Genomic DNA, 14,865 nt, shown 5'->3' on the forward strand with positions numbered 1-14,865 from the left:
ATAAATTTTAGTTTTAAAATTGATGTTATTTTGAAAGCAACTAATAATATATTTGTAAAATTTGGAAAATTTTATTATTAAAGAAAGCAATCAATAAATTTTTAAAATGAATAATAAAAATATAAATTTCAAATAATATATTACTATATTACTATTACATTCATATTAAATATATACTTTCACAAAATGGAATATACGTGTTCAAGGTATATATACTTTCAAATAGTATTTTTCTTTTTTAAACTTGGGTCAAATGTATATATTTTTAAAATATTGTAAAAATAATATTAACAAATACATATGAGTGCAACAAATTATGTTGTCATATATTTTTTAAATTAAATTTATTTACAAAAGATATTTACAATTCGTGCAAATATTTATAATTTTTATGAATACATTTAATTTATATTTTTATATATAATTAAATATTATTAAAAATAAAATTTCTTGGTGATAATAAATTTATATTTTTTACAATTCCATTGGTGAAATTAGTAAATTCCTTTGGTGATAATCGAAAAATCCATTGGCAATAATAAAAAAAAAATCCATTGGTAATAATCTACAAATTCCATTGGTGATAATAAAAATTTTGTTGGTAAAAGTGCAAAATTCCGTTGGTGATAATAAAAAATTCTGTTGGTGATGGTAAAAAATTCCGATGGTAAAAATATTAAATTTTGTTGGTAAAAGTGTTAAATTCCATTGGTAATAATAAAAAATTCCATTGGTAAAAGAGTTAAATTAAGTTGGTGATAATAAGAAATTCAGTTGGTGAAAATTCAAGAATTCTGTCGGTGATGGTAAACAATTCTGTTAGTAAAAGTGAAATTTTCGTTGGTGATATACGAAATTCTGTTGGTGATAAAATAAATAATTTCGTTGGTGATAATCCAAAATATTCCATTGGTAATGATACAAAAATCCGTTTGTTAAAGTGTTAAATTCCATTGGTGATAGTACCAAATTTCATTGATAATAATCCAAAAATTCCATTGGTGATAATCCAAGAATTCCGTCAGTGATAGTAAACAATTCATTTGGTAAAAGTGCTCAATTCAGTTGGTGATAATACGAAATTCGATTGGTAGTAATACCAGATTCCGTTGGTAATAACCAAAAATTCCGTTTGTGATAATACTAAATTCCTGATAATTCAAAATTCTATTACAAATATATTAAAAAATATTTTAAACCTTAGGAAAAAATTAAAGTAACTAAGAAAGATAGAACTCCTTTAGTAACATGGTCAGAAGAAGAATTAAAGAAAAACCCATGAGAAGCTTAACCTGGGAAGGGTCGGTGATGATGATCCGTGCTACATGACCATTCTCAATTAAGTCAATCTGATTGAATTGGACTCCTTCAATAAGCTGATTTTTCCAAGAGGCAAGGTTGAATGAACTAGTAGTTAACTTCCAATAAAGGATATTGTAGAAGAATTTCTTGGAAAAAATTGAAATATCTCCAAAAACATGTAGCATCTAGTATTTTAGAAATGCCAGATAAATTAGAAAATTTGAAACAAATCCAATCCTTCTTAGGGAAATTAAATTATACTAGAAATTTTATACCAAATTTAAGTCAAGTACTACATATGATTAACAAGAACAAACTCAGTGAATCTTCGTCTTTGAAATCAACGAATAATTTCATTATCTACACAATCAAATATATTTTTCTCAATATTTATTACTAAGCAATCAACTAGAATTGATTTCCAATTCTATTAAGTCTTCACAATTTTATGGAAAATAAAACAGACCAAGAAAGAGATGATATTAATAGGACAATAAATTTAAAGGTTTATTTTCAAATTAAACCTACAAAATTATATTATTTTATCATTTTATGCTCTTAAAAAAAATTTTATGTTTAGTTTCATATTAGACCTTATAAAATATAGATATATACATGTTTTTTACATTTACAATACAAAATTCAAAATTTTTTCATATTTAAAAATATATATATTATTAAAATATTTAATTGAAGAAGCGAATGGGATCCCCTTCTCTTCAATGTGGCTCCGCCACTACAAGAATGGGAGCAACAATTTATGACCTGGAATTTGTTGTTTATCTTTTCAAATTTAAAAATCAAGGAATTTAAAACTCAAGGAATTTTATAGTATTTGAAATTAGTGACAACAACCACTACTTGATGTAGTGGAATGTTATGAGAATGGTGAATGGCAAACCCAAAGTTGAATCCTTAGGTCAACAATACTGTTACAATAATGTGTATGTATTGTAGAACACTATATGAATACTATAGTAATACTGTTCATTTAATGTTCACAGGTCCCATGTGAGAAGAGGTCGTATCCCTCCTCTCTAAGGTTGCATGGCAATAGAGATTTATTACCTCTGTTTAATTCCTGAAATAACTTTTGGGCATGCACATAGTAGAACTCTAATCGCCCCATGTGATGTCTTGCTGAGTTAATAAATCCCTAAGGGGTCATTAAGCCATCATAATTGATGCACCACTATACCTACTTATCCCTTGACACCAAGGCAGGTAACTCTTAAAACATTAGAAGTTATTAATAAAGAACTTAGTCATCTAAAAACTATTTCTTTTTCTCAATAATTGGTTGGCTTTATGAAGCGGAGGAAGATGATTCACTAAAAAATCCAATTGATATAGATGATGACATGACCTTGGAGCAATACCAAAATGACAATAAGATTGAAGCTTTCATTAGAAGAGAGCCCTTCAGAACTGCTTCATGCTACAAGAAAGAGTGAAGTAAGAGCTTTACTAAATGAGGGCACCATCTATTGGTAATATAGTTACAATCTTTACCTTTTTAATTTAATTCTATGAAATCTTCAAAAATTCTTGGAATTGCATAGGGCTGATGACCCTAATAAGGTTGGAAGGATCAAAAATTATCTTTCTAATCTTCAACCCCATTTTACTTGTCTTGTGGAGACTCGTGCTGATGTTGATAGGAGCTTAAAATTCTATTCCATGTTTGCAAAAAATGTGGGAGCGGGAAGCTGTTCTTGCTAGTGCGATGTTTGGTAGCATTTCTATACTTTGGTCCAAGAATATTGGTATTGTAACCCCTATCTCTAAATCCAGGCTTTGCAAAGACATCCCCTTTCTTCATATTTGTTTATTTTAGCTTATGAGAATCTTTCAATTCTTATGGATCAAGCTTTACATTTGAACCACATCCCTAGTTTTAATAATAGGTTTGCCAATAATTTCAAACATTTTCTTTCATGTTGATGATTTGATTATAGTTACTAGGGCTTCTAGAGAAGTTGCCAAGGCATGTGTTAGGTGTCTTACTAGCTATCAAAAACTTATTGACCAAAATCCCAATTCCAACAAGTCTTCTATGTTCCTCTTGGTGCAATGGGAAGATTTCTAAAGTTATTTACAGGATTCTGAACATTTAAGCTGTCAGCTACCCTTTCAAATAATTAGGGGCTCTTATCAATTTTGCTAAACGTACTGTCAGTCAGTGCCAATTGATAGATAGGCCTAATAGAGTTTGGAATCACTCCCCTATTTCTTATGATGCCAAATTGGTCCATATCCATCCTAATTACTTGTATTCCTCTTGTGCAATTTTTGTGACTGTGCTAAACAAGACTTCAAAGATCGCAAGGGAATTCTTTTGATCTAGAGGTAGTAATAAGAGTGGCTTCTATTCTATTACTTGGAACTATGCTATACTTCATAAAATTGATGGAGGGTTGGCAGTGGCAGATATAAGAATTTTATGTAGTGGGGTCTATATGTAATATATGTTTACCATTTAAAAAAAAATATTTGCATTGCAAGTTTGGTGTTGATTAACAAATCAAACAGTAAGAATATTTAATAATGACAAAAAAAAACCAAAATTAAAATCAAAATCAAAATATTACTCTCTACCCACAAGAATTATTCAACGCTCAGATTTTCCTTACATGAAATAAGGTTTAATTTCACTTCACAATTTCAGAATGAAACACACTAAATTAGTAATTGCAATCATCGAAACATGAGTACAAATTTAATTATATTTAAATCCCATAGATGCTCCAGTGATAAATAACTAAACAAAACACACAAAAAAATAATAATAATGAACAAGTACATAAAATATAATCCAATCTAAGTCAATAGATGCAAATCATCCTATCAATAAGTGAAAAATCACCTACCTAAAAGCTTTTGGCTGAATTACTACTTTTGTATCAAAACAAGAACAAAATAGTTTAATTTTTTTAATAGTGGGAGAAATCGTCACTTGGAGCGCCTATGAAAAACCAGGGCAAATGTAAAATTTTGGAGATGAGGGGAAATAATTGGACTTTCTCATTAATATATTTAATTAATTTAAAAGGCTACGGATTCATGATCCCACTCTTTTATTATAATTTTATTTTAAAAAAATGGGCTCACTTTATTTAATAAGTTATGGCCGAATCTCACAACGGCGTCCATGTTCCATAGAGGATGGAATCCATCCCCCTCTCTCTCTCTCTCTCTCTATATATATATATATAATACTTATTACAATTTTTTTTTAAAAAAATGGGGTCCTTGGACCCCACTTCAATACATATGGATCTGCCTAACCTTATTGTAGGGGATTTATGTCACTAATTGGGAGCTCTTTTGGGTGACTTTAAAAACATTATGTTAAAAAAATAAAGGAACTTTTAAATGTTAAAGGGGCCTTTTAGTCCTTTTCAAACTATATAGGCACCGGGTTTTTGAATTTATTAATAATATATTCATTTAATTTAATAATTAAATATTTTATGAAAAAAAATTAGTAGTTTATTCAAATTTTGAAATGAATTCTATTAGTAACCCAACTAATAAATGGTGTAAAGCGGGTTGTGCAAAAACAGCTGTGCGACAACAGCCGTTTTCAAATTTTTATTTTTTATAAAATTAATAAAATTCAGAATAATGCTACAAATACCAAAAAAAGATTTGCAAAATTAAAAAAATAAGAATTCCAAACCTTCTGGAAGGACAACATAAAAGCTGTGCATTGATGACCGTCATTGGCTTACAAATAAAATGATGGCATGCTGCACATAAAAGAAAATAATGAACTTAACATAGAAATCTTAGAAATGTAATGTTCTTATTCAATTCCTTACGAACATAGAGACCTATCAATATATAATCAGAAATATAAATAAAAGCTATTGTATAGATAATATCAAATTATCAGAAAATTCAATTATAAATAAATAGAAGCCAACGCACATGAGGTGTTGTACTGAGATATTATGTAATAAGGAACAGTATTGAATTCGTAAATCCATTCGTCTCAGAGCGTGAATAGAACTCAATTCCCAATTTCACTCTTCAAAGAATACGGATTACATTTCCTGCTAGTGAAAAATGAATAACAGTAAATTTGACAAATGTTTATCAAATCAAGGCACCAAAGGAAATAATTATCACAATCAACGTTAGACAAAAAACCTTTCAAAACTATCTCAATATAAGTTCAATGTACATATTAAACACAATTCGCAGCCAAAATATATAAACCCCAAACATATATATGTATCTATATGCATAATATATCAGACCTATGACCCAAAATTTAACCCTAAACACATCATCTACTGTCATTAGACAAACCCCCTTGCACTGATTTCTAATCCAATTGTAACAACAAAATGCACCCTTCAGCAATGGTAGAAAACTAGGCAAAAACGCTCCGTTCCAATGGCCATTCCCACAGAGATCACAAATTCTTGGCCATCTGTGCATTCCGGAAGACCTGCCTGCCTTTCTACTCACAAAGCCAAATTCGGCTGGCAACCAGATTGGTGCCAGAACTTACAACAGCAAGGAGAATTACAACTAACAACCTTCCCATTGCCTGAAACAAGTCACCATCTCACCTGAAGAATGTAGCTACCAAGTCCTGCTTGCAGACCTTTATTCTTCGATAGTTCTCAAAGAGCCACTTCTTTTAGGCCCAAAATAGGCCAATTGTGAGGTGCTCTGTTCTTTTAAGTCTTTAAGCCATCGTTGAAACCTGAGCTGATGAAAGGACACTGCCTTGCCTTTTTCACCCAAAGATACTTATTTTTTCAGTAAGCGCAGCAGAGCTACCTCCAGGCAAAATAGTAGCATCATCAACAGCTTGATGAATACCCAGCTCTGATTTCAGTCTCTTCCCACTACTCTCTATACCCCTCTACATTTTTGTCATATATATATCCTTCACAGAAAAATAGTTCCCAAGGCTATCCTCGCAAAAGAACCAATACTGTCCTTATGACTTACTAATATTTCTTGTGAAGAAATCTTCTTTTTTTTTTTGACAAGTCTCCATATAATAAATCTATCCAGTAAAATCACTCAAAAAGAAGCAAAAGTAAATATAATCCAAGTATAACTTCACATGCTTAAAACCTGTCTGCTTCTGCCACACTGAAAAAATTCATTTCTTGCTCATCTTCTTGCAGCATCGGTTTCTAATTTAGTATTGCTGCATGTGAAATATCACAAAGCAAATGTTTCTCCCTCTGAACAATTCATCCTACTAACAAGTAGTTCGTTGTCATCCAACAATATTTTCAAAATTGAATTTTTTGAGGACATCTGTATGCAACATCACTGCAAAATAAAGAAATTAAGAATTGCAAGAAACAGAAATTTTCCAAATCAAGATGGAAGATATGTTCTTATTATAAATAACCATGTGGGACGAAAACAAAAGATTCAAAGAATAACGATGATCATATAGGCGATAATAGAAAATAAGTTCCAAAATTACCAAGATGCAGTTTAAAATACCTTGGCTCTTGATCCATCCTGGGGCCTTAGAAGATATTGCCAACATGACAAGTAAGAAGAAAATATTTAGTTGGCTGAAGATAGAACAACAGCAGAATATAATGTGAACATCAAAGTTACCGAGAGACAGTTTTCCTTCTTCTTTTGTGGGCACAAGATGCAGCACCATTAGAAGTGACTCTAAAAACTGCAGATGGGTCGGCAGCAACAGTTTCAGAAGATATTATTGCATCACCTGCTGATGAACCCCCAACCAATGATCTTTCTGGTTTAGTCCTAGCTTTCTTAGGTTGGGTATCCCTAGTTATTGGAGAATGAAAAGTCAAATATACAATAGAGAAAACAATGAAAACTAGAATGATATAATGCACATAATTTCATATGAGGGACAACCCTTCCTGCAAATAACAAACATCAGGAGCTTTACTTAAAACTTTAAAGCTCATATTGCAAAATACATATTCACCAAAAAAAAAAAAATGTTGAATTCATACCAGGGAAAAGGTTACAGCAAAAACCAGTTTTAACATGATATAGCTCACACCTCATTTTTGCATTTTGACTGAAAAAATCCAATTTTAACAGGATGTTAGATTAATTATCTTGCACACATAGCAGATATTGGACCTTGCGAAGCAGATGAACACATAATGAACTTAAAAAGCATTTCTAGAACATACACTCCTTACAAAAAAAGAGTGATGGATCTTACATTGCAAGTATAACTTCATTGAATGGCATAAATTCAGGAATTTGTCGAATGATACCTTGATGACTTTTTCCTTGTTATCCCGCTGAGCCTACTTTCTGCCGTGTTTGGATCTTTGACATGCACATGAGAGAAGTCAGTCAGAACATTGTCAGCAATATTATCAACTGCAACAAAATTTTCATGATGGGATCCAGATTTCGCTCTTAATTTCTTGGGCAAACCATCACTACAATAAAGCATCAAACAAATGATGAAAAGATGTTAAACATACTGCATAAAAATTGAATAATCGATGTTTAAGGCAAGCAAGTTCATTGAAAAGAATAGATTGAGCCATCTAATGGATGATACCTTGGTGCTTTATTCCTTGGCCTTTTGATGTCCCTCATTTCATCTGTATTTAAAGCTTTTGAAAGAGGAATAAGAGGTAAGATGGCAAGGGCATTGTCCTCAGAAGAATTTATCGTACCATCTGCTATTACATTTTGATCAGGTTCTCTGGATTTTGGTCTTCGCTTTTTGGACAAATTATTGCTGTGGCAGTAGTACAGAAAAGAGATTAGTCAAGAAAATAGAAATCTTTCATAGGAGTATACATTGCACAGAAAGCTTAATAGAAACGGATATTAATGTGATTTTGCATCATCAGGCACAAGAAGGAAAGTGATATATGTGAAGGCAAGCAGCTCACCGATTAGCCTCAAGTTGCTTCTTTGACTTTGTTTTCTCTCTGCTCAATTAAATGAGTCATTTTTATCAGGTAAATAAATCCATGGACAATTTAACTCAAGTGAAGGTAATAAAAACCTACAAATGTCAAGCATACCTTGGTCTTTTCATCCTGGTTCTTCCACTCTTCTCTTTTTCAGCTATAGGTGGATTTGCACTTGGACAGAAATCGTTAGGCCCAATTGAAGGTCGCTCACTTTCACGATCAACAAAATTGGATACAAGGGCAGTCCGCTTAATTTGACGAGCTGCTTGTAGTAATGGCACTTCATGTGGTAGCAAAATCTTCCATCTCCTAGATATTCAAGAAAAAATAAATTTAGAAGTTAATACAAACTAGAAATTAAATGACATAAAATATAAACCATGGTAGTTTAAGTGTATATGAATAAATGATTTGACTGGGAGTTTGGTTTTCTTACCTCCTGCACTGACTGTCAGTACGCGGAGGCACACAAGTTGCAACCTTGGACCAACAATATCCATACGTATTTATTGCATCCAACAACTTGGTATCCTCTTCTGCAATCCAAGCTTCCAGGTTAAGGGATGGATCCAAACAATTGAGCCATCTGCAATGAAAAGCAATAAAATATAAAATAAAATTACTATGTGGTTCACTTGGTGAGCTCTAGTTGTAATAGTTATACCTTTCCCTGCATTGAACTTGTGTCCGTCCAGGGGCAAAACGAGCTATTTTATTCCAGTTTTTGGCCCCAAAAAGCATTACTGCTACCTTCAACCGCTTGTCTTCATCTATAGACCACCTTCCCACCCTTCGGTCTGGAAGAATTGATTTTCTCCACCTACAATAAACGTGGTTATGAAATTGAGTTTATCCAAAGGAGCTAAAAATAAATGAATAATTGTAAGATAAAAAAGAACCTTTTAAAAGTACATATGGAGTAATATAGAGGGGTTAGGCAGTTAAAGAAGCCAATAAGGCACTGGCCTCAAATGCAAAAGAACAGCTAATGGACCTGAATATAGGTCAAACGAAACAATGGGCATAAGTTATATAAGAGATTGGATGGTATTGGAAAGGGATAAGTGGAGAAAAGAATTTCTGATTCATGCTAAAGGTTTCATATATGCAATCTGAGCAACACTTATGTTGCTATAAAATAAATCGGAGTTGAACACATGGATACAATGATATGCAGCAAACCTAAAGAAGCAGAAACAAATTGGCTTATTGACAGACTCAAGACTAAGTTAATACTTCTCTTGTCAACTATCCCTCACAAGACTGCTTATCAATTTATACTTCTCACTTCATTTTGCATGACAGACAGGCAAACCCATCAACAAAAGAGTTAAAATGCTTGATATTATTGCAATATAAAATATTTTAACAAGAGTTTATTTGTTGATGAATTCAATGTTTCACGAATGCAAATTCCCCAAGAATATATAAGTTGCTTCCCCATCAGATATGCACCAAATCAATAAACATGCACATGCAATTTGGATAATATACCAAGTAAAAAATTTCACTCAGAAGCTTAAAGATCTTATTGTGAAATGTCATACTGAATTATACAAGTTTAGAGAAACAGATGATTAAAGAACTCTATTCGTGGTAAGGTATTAAAATCCATCACAATTAGGGCTGTCAATAAGCTGGGCATACTAACACCTTCAAATTCAATGTCACATGCAATTTCTAGAATAAAAATTGCATCGAAAATAAATATGACCAATCATGCAGCCATGCAGGTAATTTTTTTTTGTATCAATGCTTGCAGTGATAGTGTTTGGGCAATAAATAATAGATATGGTACAGGACCAACCTGTTTGAACATTGAGGACCTGTACGGCCTTCCAAACTAGAAGATACCATTTGCCAATTGTTGTCACCAAGATTTTCTACAGCCGCACGAAGCATAGCATCTTCTTCTTCAGTCCAATCCTTTTTCAATATATGCGGGTTAAGACTTCGCTGGTAGCGTGCCAAGCACTGGAAAGGTGTTCTATGTGTTCCCAATGTTATCGCAATGTCAATCCAATTGTAAAGCCCTCTTTCTTGCACAATGAATAAAAGCTTCTTGTCTTCCAATATTGTCCAAGGATTGTGATTGATCAATGGATCTTCATGATTCAACCATCTGAAAGAATAGATAAAAGCAGAAAATTGCTCGCATACAATATCATTAGGAACATGAAGAAAGAAAATGAGGGAAAAGGAAAAATTATGAAATGAAATGGCATGTTCATAATGACACACAAATTATATCTATAAATTAAAAATGTACACTACAAATGTCCATGTGAATGAAACTACAATTAAAAATCATTTCAAGTGCTTGGACTATTTCCAGCAACCTGTTTTACAGCCGTAGATCGATCATGCACTAATGCAACATGTAATTGTACCTTTAGGCCTGGCAAACAGTTTAGTATGTAGAGCTAAGGCTGTGTTAAATCTCATAATAATGCGAGATTGTGGCATAGCAGACAATTTGAGACATTGTTGCATAAAGTACCAGGTCAAAATAATGTCTCAAGTTAGCCATTTTGCTAAAGAGATGCCAGGAAATATGTAGACACAGACACACACATACACACAAAAGAACTATAAAATTTTCCATCAGAAACTAAATGATGTTTGAAATTAAGCAAGAAATATAATCTAATTCTTGCAAAAACTTTTTTTCTTAAAAAAAAAAAGAAAGAAAGAAAAAGACTGCAAACAAATCTAAGTGCCCACATGAACTATAACCATTGCAAGCTTGCAGCATCAATAAAAAAATGATACATCATTCATAATGATTAAGTGCTATGCTAGCATAAAATGAATGATAGACAAAATAATTAAAAATAACACAAAAGCTGTCCCTGTCCGAGACCGAAAATTATTTGAGAATTAAGAAAGGCTTGCTAAACACAATAATTTATAGTAGTTAAAAAATGAGAAGTACCTAGCTTCACATTCTGCACCAGAACGACCTGTGAGATACATAGAAGCCAACCGATCCCAAATTACTGAAGGTAGAAAAGATCTAATTTTTTCAGGTGTGACTTCAAGATTTTTACTTGACAATGCAAACATTAACTTTGAGTATGCAGAGCCATCAAAGTCACTGCACAAAAAGTTAGGATAGTGCAATTTAGAAAATAAAATAAATAGCTGACTAGTTTAATTTTTTTAATCACAGAGCTATTTGCAACCTTCAGGTCATTAAGCTATGCCTAGCAAATCCCTGAGAAAAAGGAAAAAGATTGGTAGGTTCACAATAAGCAATACCTGTCCAAGGACATTGAACTCAAAACCATCAGCTCTTGATATTGTTGCCTTATTCCCTTTGCAAGTTTTTCCCTCTCTTCGTTTGACCATGCTTGTCTATTGGTAGAGAACGGAAATCTCCTTAGTATCAGCTTATAATCAGAAACACTGGAGTTTTCAGGTGGTCCAAGGCAAAGGACAGGAATCTTTCTACTATTTTTCTGCGATGAACAGAAACAATGAGCTAGTCAATGCAATCCAAAGCAATATATTATTTTGCCAGATGCTCTCAATTGGACCATATTAGCTATTCAAGTGTAAGAATGACATTTTAAACAGGAAAGGCAAACTCATATTTAGGCATCTCCAAAGTTTAATAAAGATGTGATGATGAAGGCAGTGGAATCACATTAATAAATAATAAGAGCAATACCCCACAAGTTAAGCATTATGGAACAATTTATAGTAGCAGCATGAAAAATCAAGAGCAAAACATCTGTGTGTTTCTGTCACTACAAAAACTTCAGATGGTTACTCTAATTAAGTTTTAAAAATTATCATGTTTATGAATGATTAAAAATTTTGAAACCTAAGGTGGGGCTCATGAGTTTTAGGAGTAATTAATTAAATACTGCATTTAAAGCTTGCTTTTCCTTAAATATAAGAGATCTCATTTTGATGAAGAAAAGGTACAACTTGGTGAGGCAGAGAACTTGAAATTAAATAGTCAAGCCTTCAAGAAATTTGTTAAAAATGTCATTAAAATGTATAAAAGGTGGATGATTATTTGATCTAGAACCCAAATGCAAAGACTAAGGTCAACCAGGAACTTAAAATTTTCCAAAGAAAACATATCAACAATTATATCAATAGTTTTCCACAAGGAAGATCATCTAATGAAGTCAATAACAGCATTAGTTTGGTCCAAATGCACTTCCTATGTTTCTTAAATTTCCCTAAATGATTAACCAAGATTGTCTCTTTGCAATTGAATCCCCTAGTTTCTTCAACCATACAGGAGAATTTCTTATTGCACAGGAAAAAAGAATCATAAAAAATTTCACCACATATTAACATATTTCACATACTTCAACACCCAGAATGCATTCTACTGAGTTGTTGATCATATGCATTTTAGTAGATAGCCACTAGGAGCAGATTAAACTATTTGGCAGGTTACACAAGAGATGCATGTTAAGATACACCTGCCTACATACTCGTACAAGAACATACAAGAATAAGCATAGCTAAATAATCGAATTCACTATGAATAAACAAGTTAGTTCAAACTAGCTTCTTTCAACCAAAAAAATAGGCCAAACAAAAAGAAAGTTCCATGCGTTATTATGCATACCTTCTTTGACATCGAAGCGGTCATCCTCATGGAGACCAACCTGGCACGAGCATCCTTCTGCTGCCCAAAAATGTGCCCGGTCTTCCTCCTCAAATCCATCTGAAACTCCATCAAACACTTAACCCTCTCTTTCAAGTTCTTATTTTCCTCAATCTTGGCCTCAATCTCGATCAGCTTCTCCCTAATAAACCTCTGGCACGCCCGATTCTTCTTCAACGCCTCCACGAAACACTCACAAGACTTGGGAAACCGAGAGTGAAGATCCAACCTGGGGGAATCCCAAGAAGCCTCCTTGCCTTCCTCCCGGTCTTGAGAAGCCTCGTACTGGGAGAACCGGCGCTGGATGGCGCGCAGGGTAGCAAGATCCTCATCGGACTCGTCCTCCGAGTCCAGAGTGTCGCTCAAAGGGGAAGAAGAATCCCCAGCGGGGGCGGATGAGAAGCGAGACTGGAGATTACGGAGGAGATCGATATCCTCATCAGCCGAATCAGAGTCGGAATCGGAAACCAAGGGTGCACCGGAGAAAGCGTTGGCGTCGGCACCGGTGAGGGTGAGGGCTTGGCGTAGGTCATTGAGATCATCGGCAAGAGACTCATCGCAATCGCTAGAGGAGGAGGAGGAGGAGGATGGCGATGACGGCGCCATGGCCGGAGATTTCTAGGGTTTTGGAGAAACCTGGCGAAGTATGTATGGAAAGAAGATGTTTATATAGAGAGTAAGAAAGAACGGTTTGCTTCAAGCTTGGCGCACTTTTTTGGGAAGGAAGTGTTGAATTGATCCCACATTAAAATATATTTTTGCATATATAATACGGTTATTGAGGTAAAAAAAAAAATTACCATATGGTTTTGTTATTTTTGTTAAGTTTTAATATTTGGGTTTAATTCCAGTGGAATAAGTGAGTTATAATTTGGAATTCAAGTGAGAATTGAATTATTCATTGTGATTATTTTAATTCTATCTTTTTAAAAAAAGATAAGTTATTTAAAAGAGACCAAAAAAGTGAGAATTGAATTATCAAAAACCCTTTTTGTTTTTATAAATTTAAATCCTAATTTTATTTAATTTATTTTTACAAGATTATATGTGAGTAATATTGATGTAGTCTGCGTTAGCTATATTTTATGGTATTTTTTAAAATAAGACACAATATTATTTATATAAACACCTTGTAAATCATTGTTTAATCCAAGGTTTTCAGACCCGGATCGGACATCGACCCAGAGAAAGGTAGGGGTCAGGGGTCAAGGGGTTCAACCGGGTTGAACCGGGGTTGAATCGGGGTCAAACCGGGGTCAATAATTTTTTTTAAAAAATAATATAATTTTTAGTTATATATAATTAAAAAAATTAAATATTGAAGAATAAAAAATAAAAACATGATTTTTAAAAATTTAAACTAGTATTTTATATAAATAAATATTGAAGTACACCATATTAAAAATACACCAAATAACATAAGAATAAACTAATATAAAATTAATTGAGAAGCATAAAAATATTCACAAGGAAATACACAACTAAGAAATTCATAAAAAAAATCAAAATAAAAATATTCCATTGGTCTCTCCCTTCCTTAGTTTTATAATTTTACATTATAACCCCCAAACATTAATATATTATAAAATAAAATAAGAATTAAAAAAAATGGTGCAAACCCGGGTAGATGACCCAGCCAAGTCACCGGGTCACCGATCCGATCGCCCGGGTTGCTGGTTCAACCCCGGTTTTATCAAAATCCGGTTTTATATATTGAACCGAAGCAGTTTTAAGGCCGGGTCTAGGTCAACCCGGTCTAAGCGCTCGGTTCGATCCTGGTCTGAAACACTGGTTTAATCTATGTGAAGAATATTCAACAATTAACTTGGTACCAGAGCTAAAACTCTAGCTTTATTTTTGCTTCTTCCTTAACTATGACTCTACCGTGAATTATAATATTTTTTTCTCTAGCTCTACATCTCTCTAGCACACTATGTTCATGATACTTGTTCTAGTTATATAAAGTACCTATCATGAGCTCCAAATCAAACTCACACAGCACACTTAGGTGGCGTTTGG

At 33.1% G+C, this 14,865-nt stretch overlaps 1 protein-coding gene across 3 annotated transcripts; it reads right to left on the reverse strand.

Moving 5' to 3' along the window:
* Positions 1-1,259: 1,259 nt before the first annotated feature.
* On the reverse strand, positions 1,260-13,526 carry LOC120277117 (snRNA-activating protein complex subunit 4-like). Of its 3 annotated transcripts, XR_005541467.1 has the most exons (15): positions 12,808-13,526; positions 11,475-11,674; positions 11,149-11,310; positions 10,021-10,335; positions 8,878-9,033; positions 8,650-8,799; positions 8,325-8,522; positions 8,190-8,228; positions 7,850-8,032; positions 7,554-7,724; positions 6,907-7,086; positions 6,787-6,811; positions 5,236-5,360; positions 4,985-5,054; positions 1,260-1,376 (listed from the first exon to the last, which is right to left on the reverse strand). XR_005541467.1 is itself a non-coding variant. In XM_039283862.1 (13 exons), the coding sequence occupies exons 1-13, from the start codon at positions 13,450-13,452 to the stop codon at positions 6,604-6,606; spliced, it is 2,427 nt and encodes an 808-aa protein (XP_039139796.1). In that variant the 5' UTR covers positions 13,453-13,526; the 3' UTR covers positions 6,235-6,603. The 3 variants fall into 3 exon arrangements, 2 of the variants coding, with proteins under 2 accessions (XP_039139796.1, XP_039139795.1); XM_039283862.1 differs by lacking the exons at positions 1,260-1,376; positions 4,985-5,054; positions 5,236-5,360 and adding an exon at positions 6,235-6,606; XM_039283861.1 differs by lacking the exons at positions 1,260-1,376; positions 4,985-5,054; positions 5,236-5,360 and having other exon boundaries at positions 6,235-6,811.
* Between the last annotated feature and the right edge of the window lie 1,339 nt (positions 13,527-14,865).

The sequence above is a fragment of the Dioscorea cayenensis genome, chromosome 15 (genome assembly GCF_009730915.1).
Source record: "Dioscorea cayenensis subsp. rotundata cultivar TDr96_F1 chromosome 15, TDr96_F1_v2_PseudoChromosome.rev07_lg8_w22 25.fasta, whole genome shotgun sequence".
In the NCBI taxonomy this organism is placed as follows: Eukaryota; Viridiplantae; Streptophyta; class Magnoliopsida; order Dioscoreales; family Dioscoreaceae; genus Dioscorea; species Dioscorea cayenensis.

What these genes read in the sequence shown, in the direction of transcription:
- LOC120277117 (XM_039283861.1), bottom strand. Translation starts at nt 13,452, where the DNA reads ATGGCGCCGTCATCGCCATCCTCCTCCTCCTCCTCCTCTAGCGATTGC. An exon ending in ACCAGGATGAAAAGACCAAG is followed by an intron (nt 8,229 to 8,324) that starts GTATGCTTGACA and finishes TTAATTGAGCAG; the next exon opens with AGAGAAAACAAAGTCAAAGA. An exon ending in AGAAGGAAAACTGTCTCTCG is followed by an intron (nt 6,812 to 6,906) that starts GTAACTTTGATG and finishes ATATCTTCTAAG; the next exon opens with GCCCCAGGATGGATCAAGAG.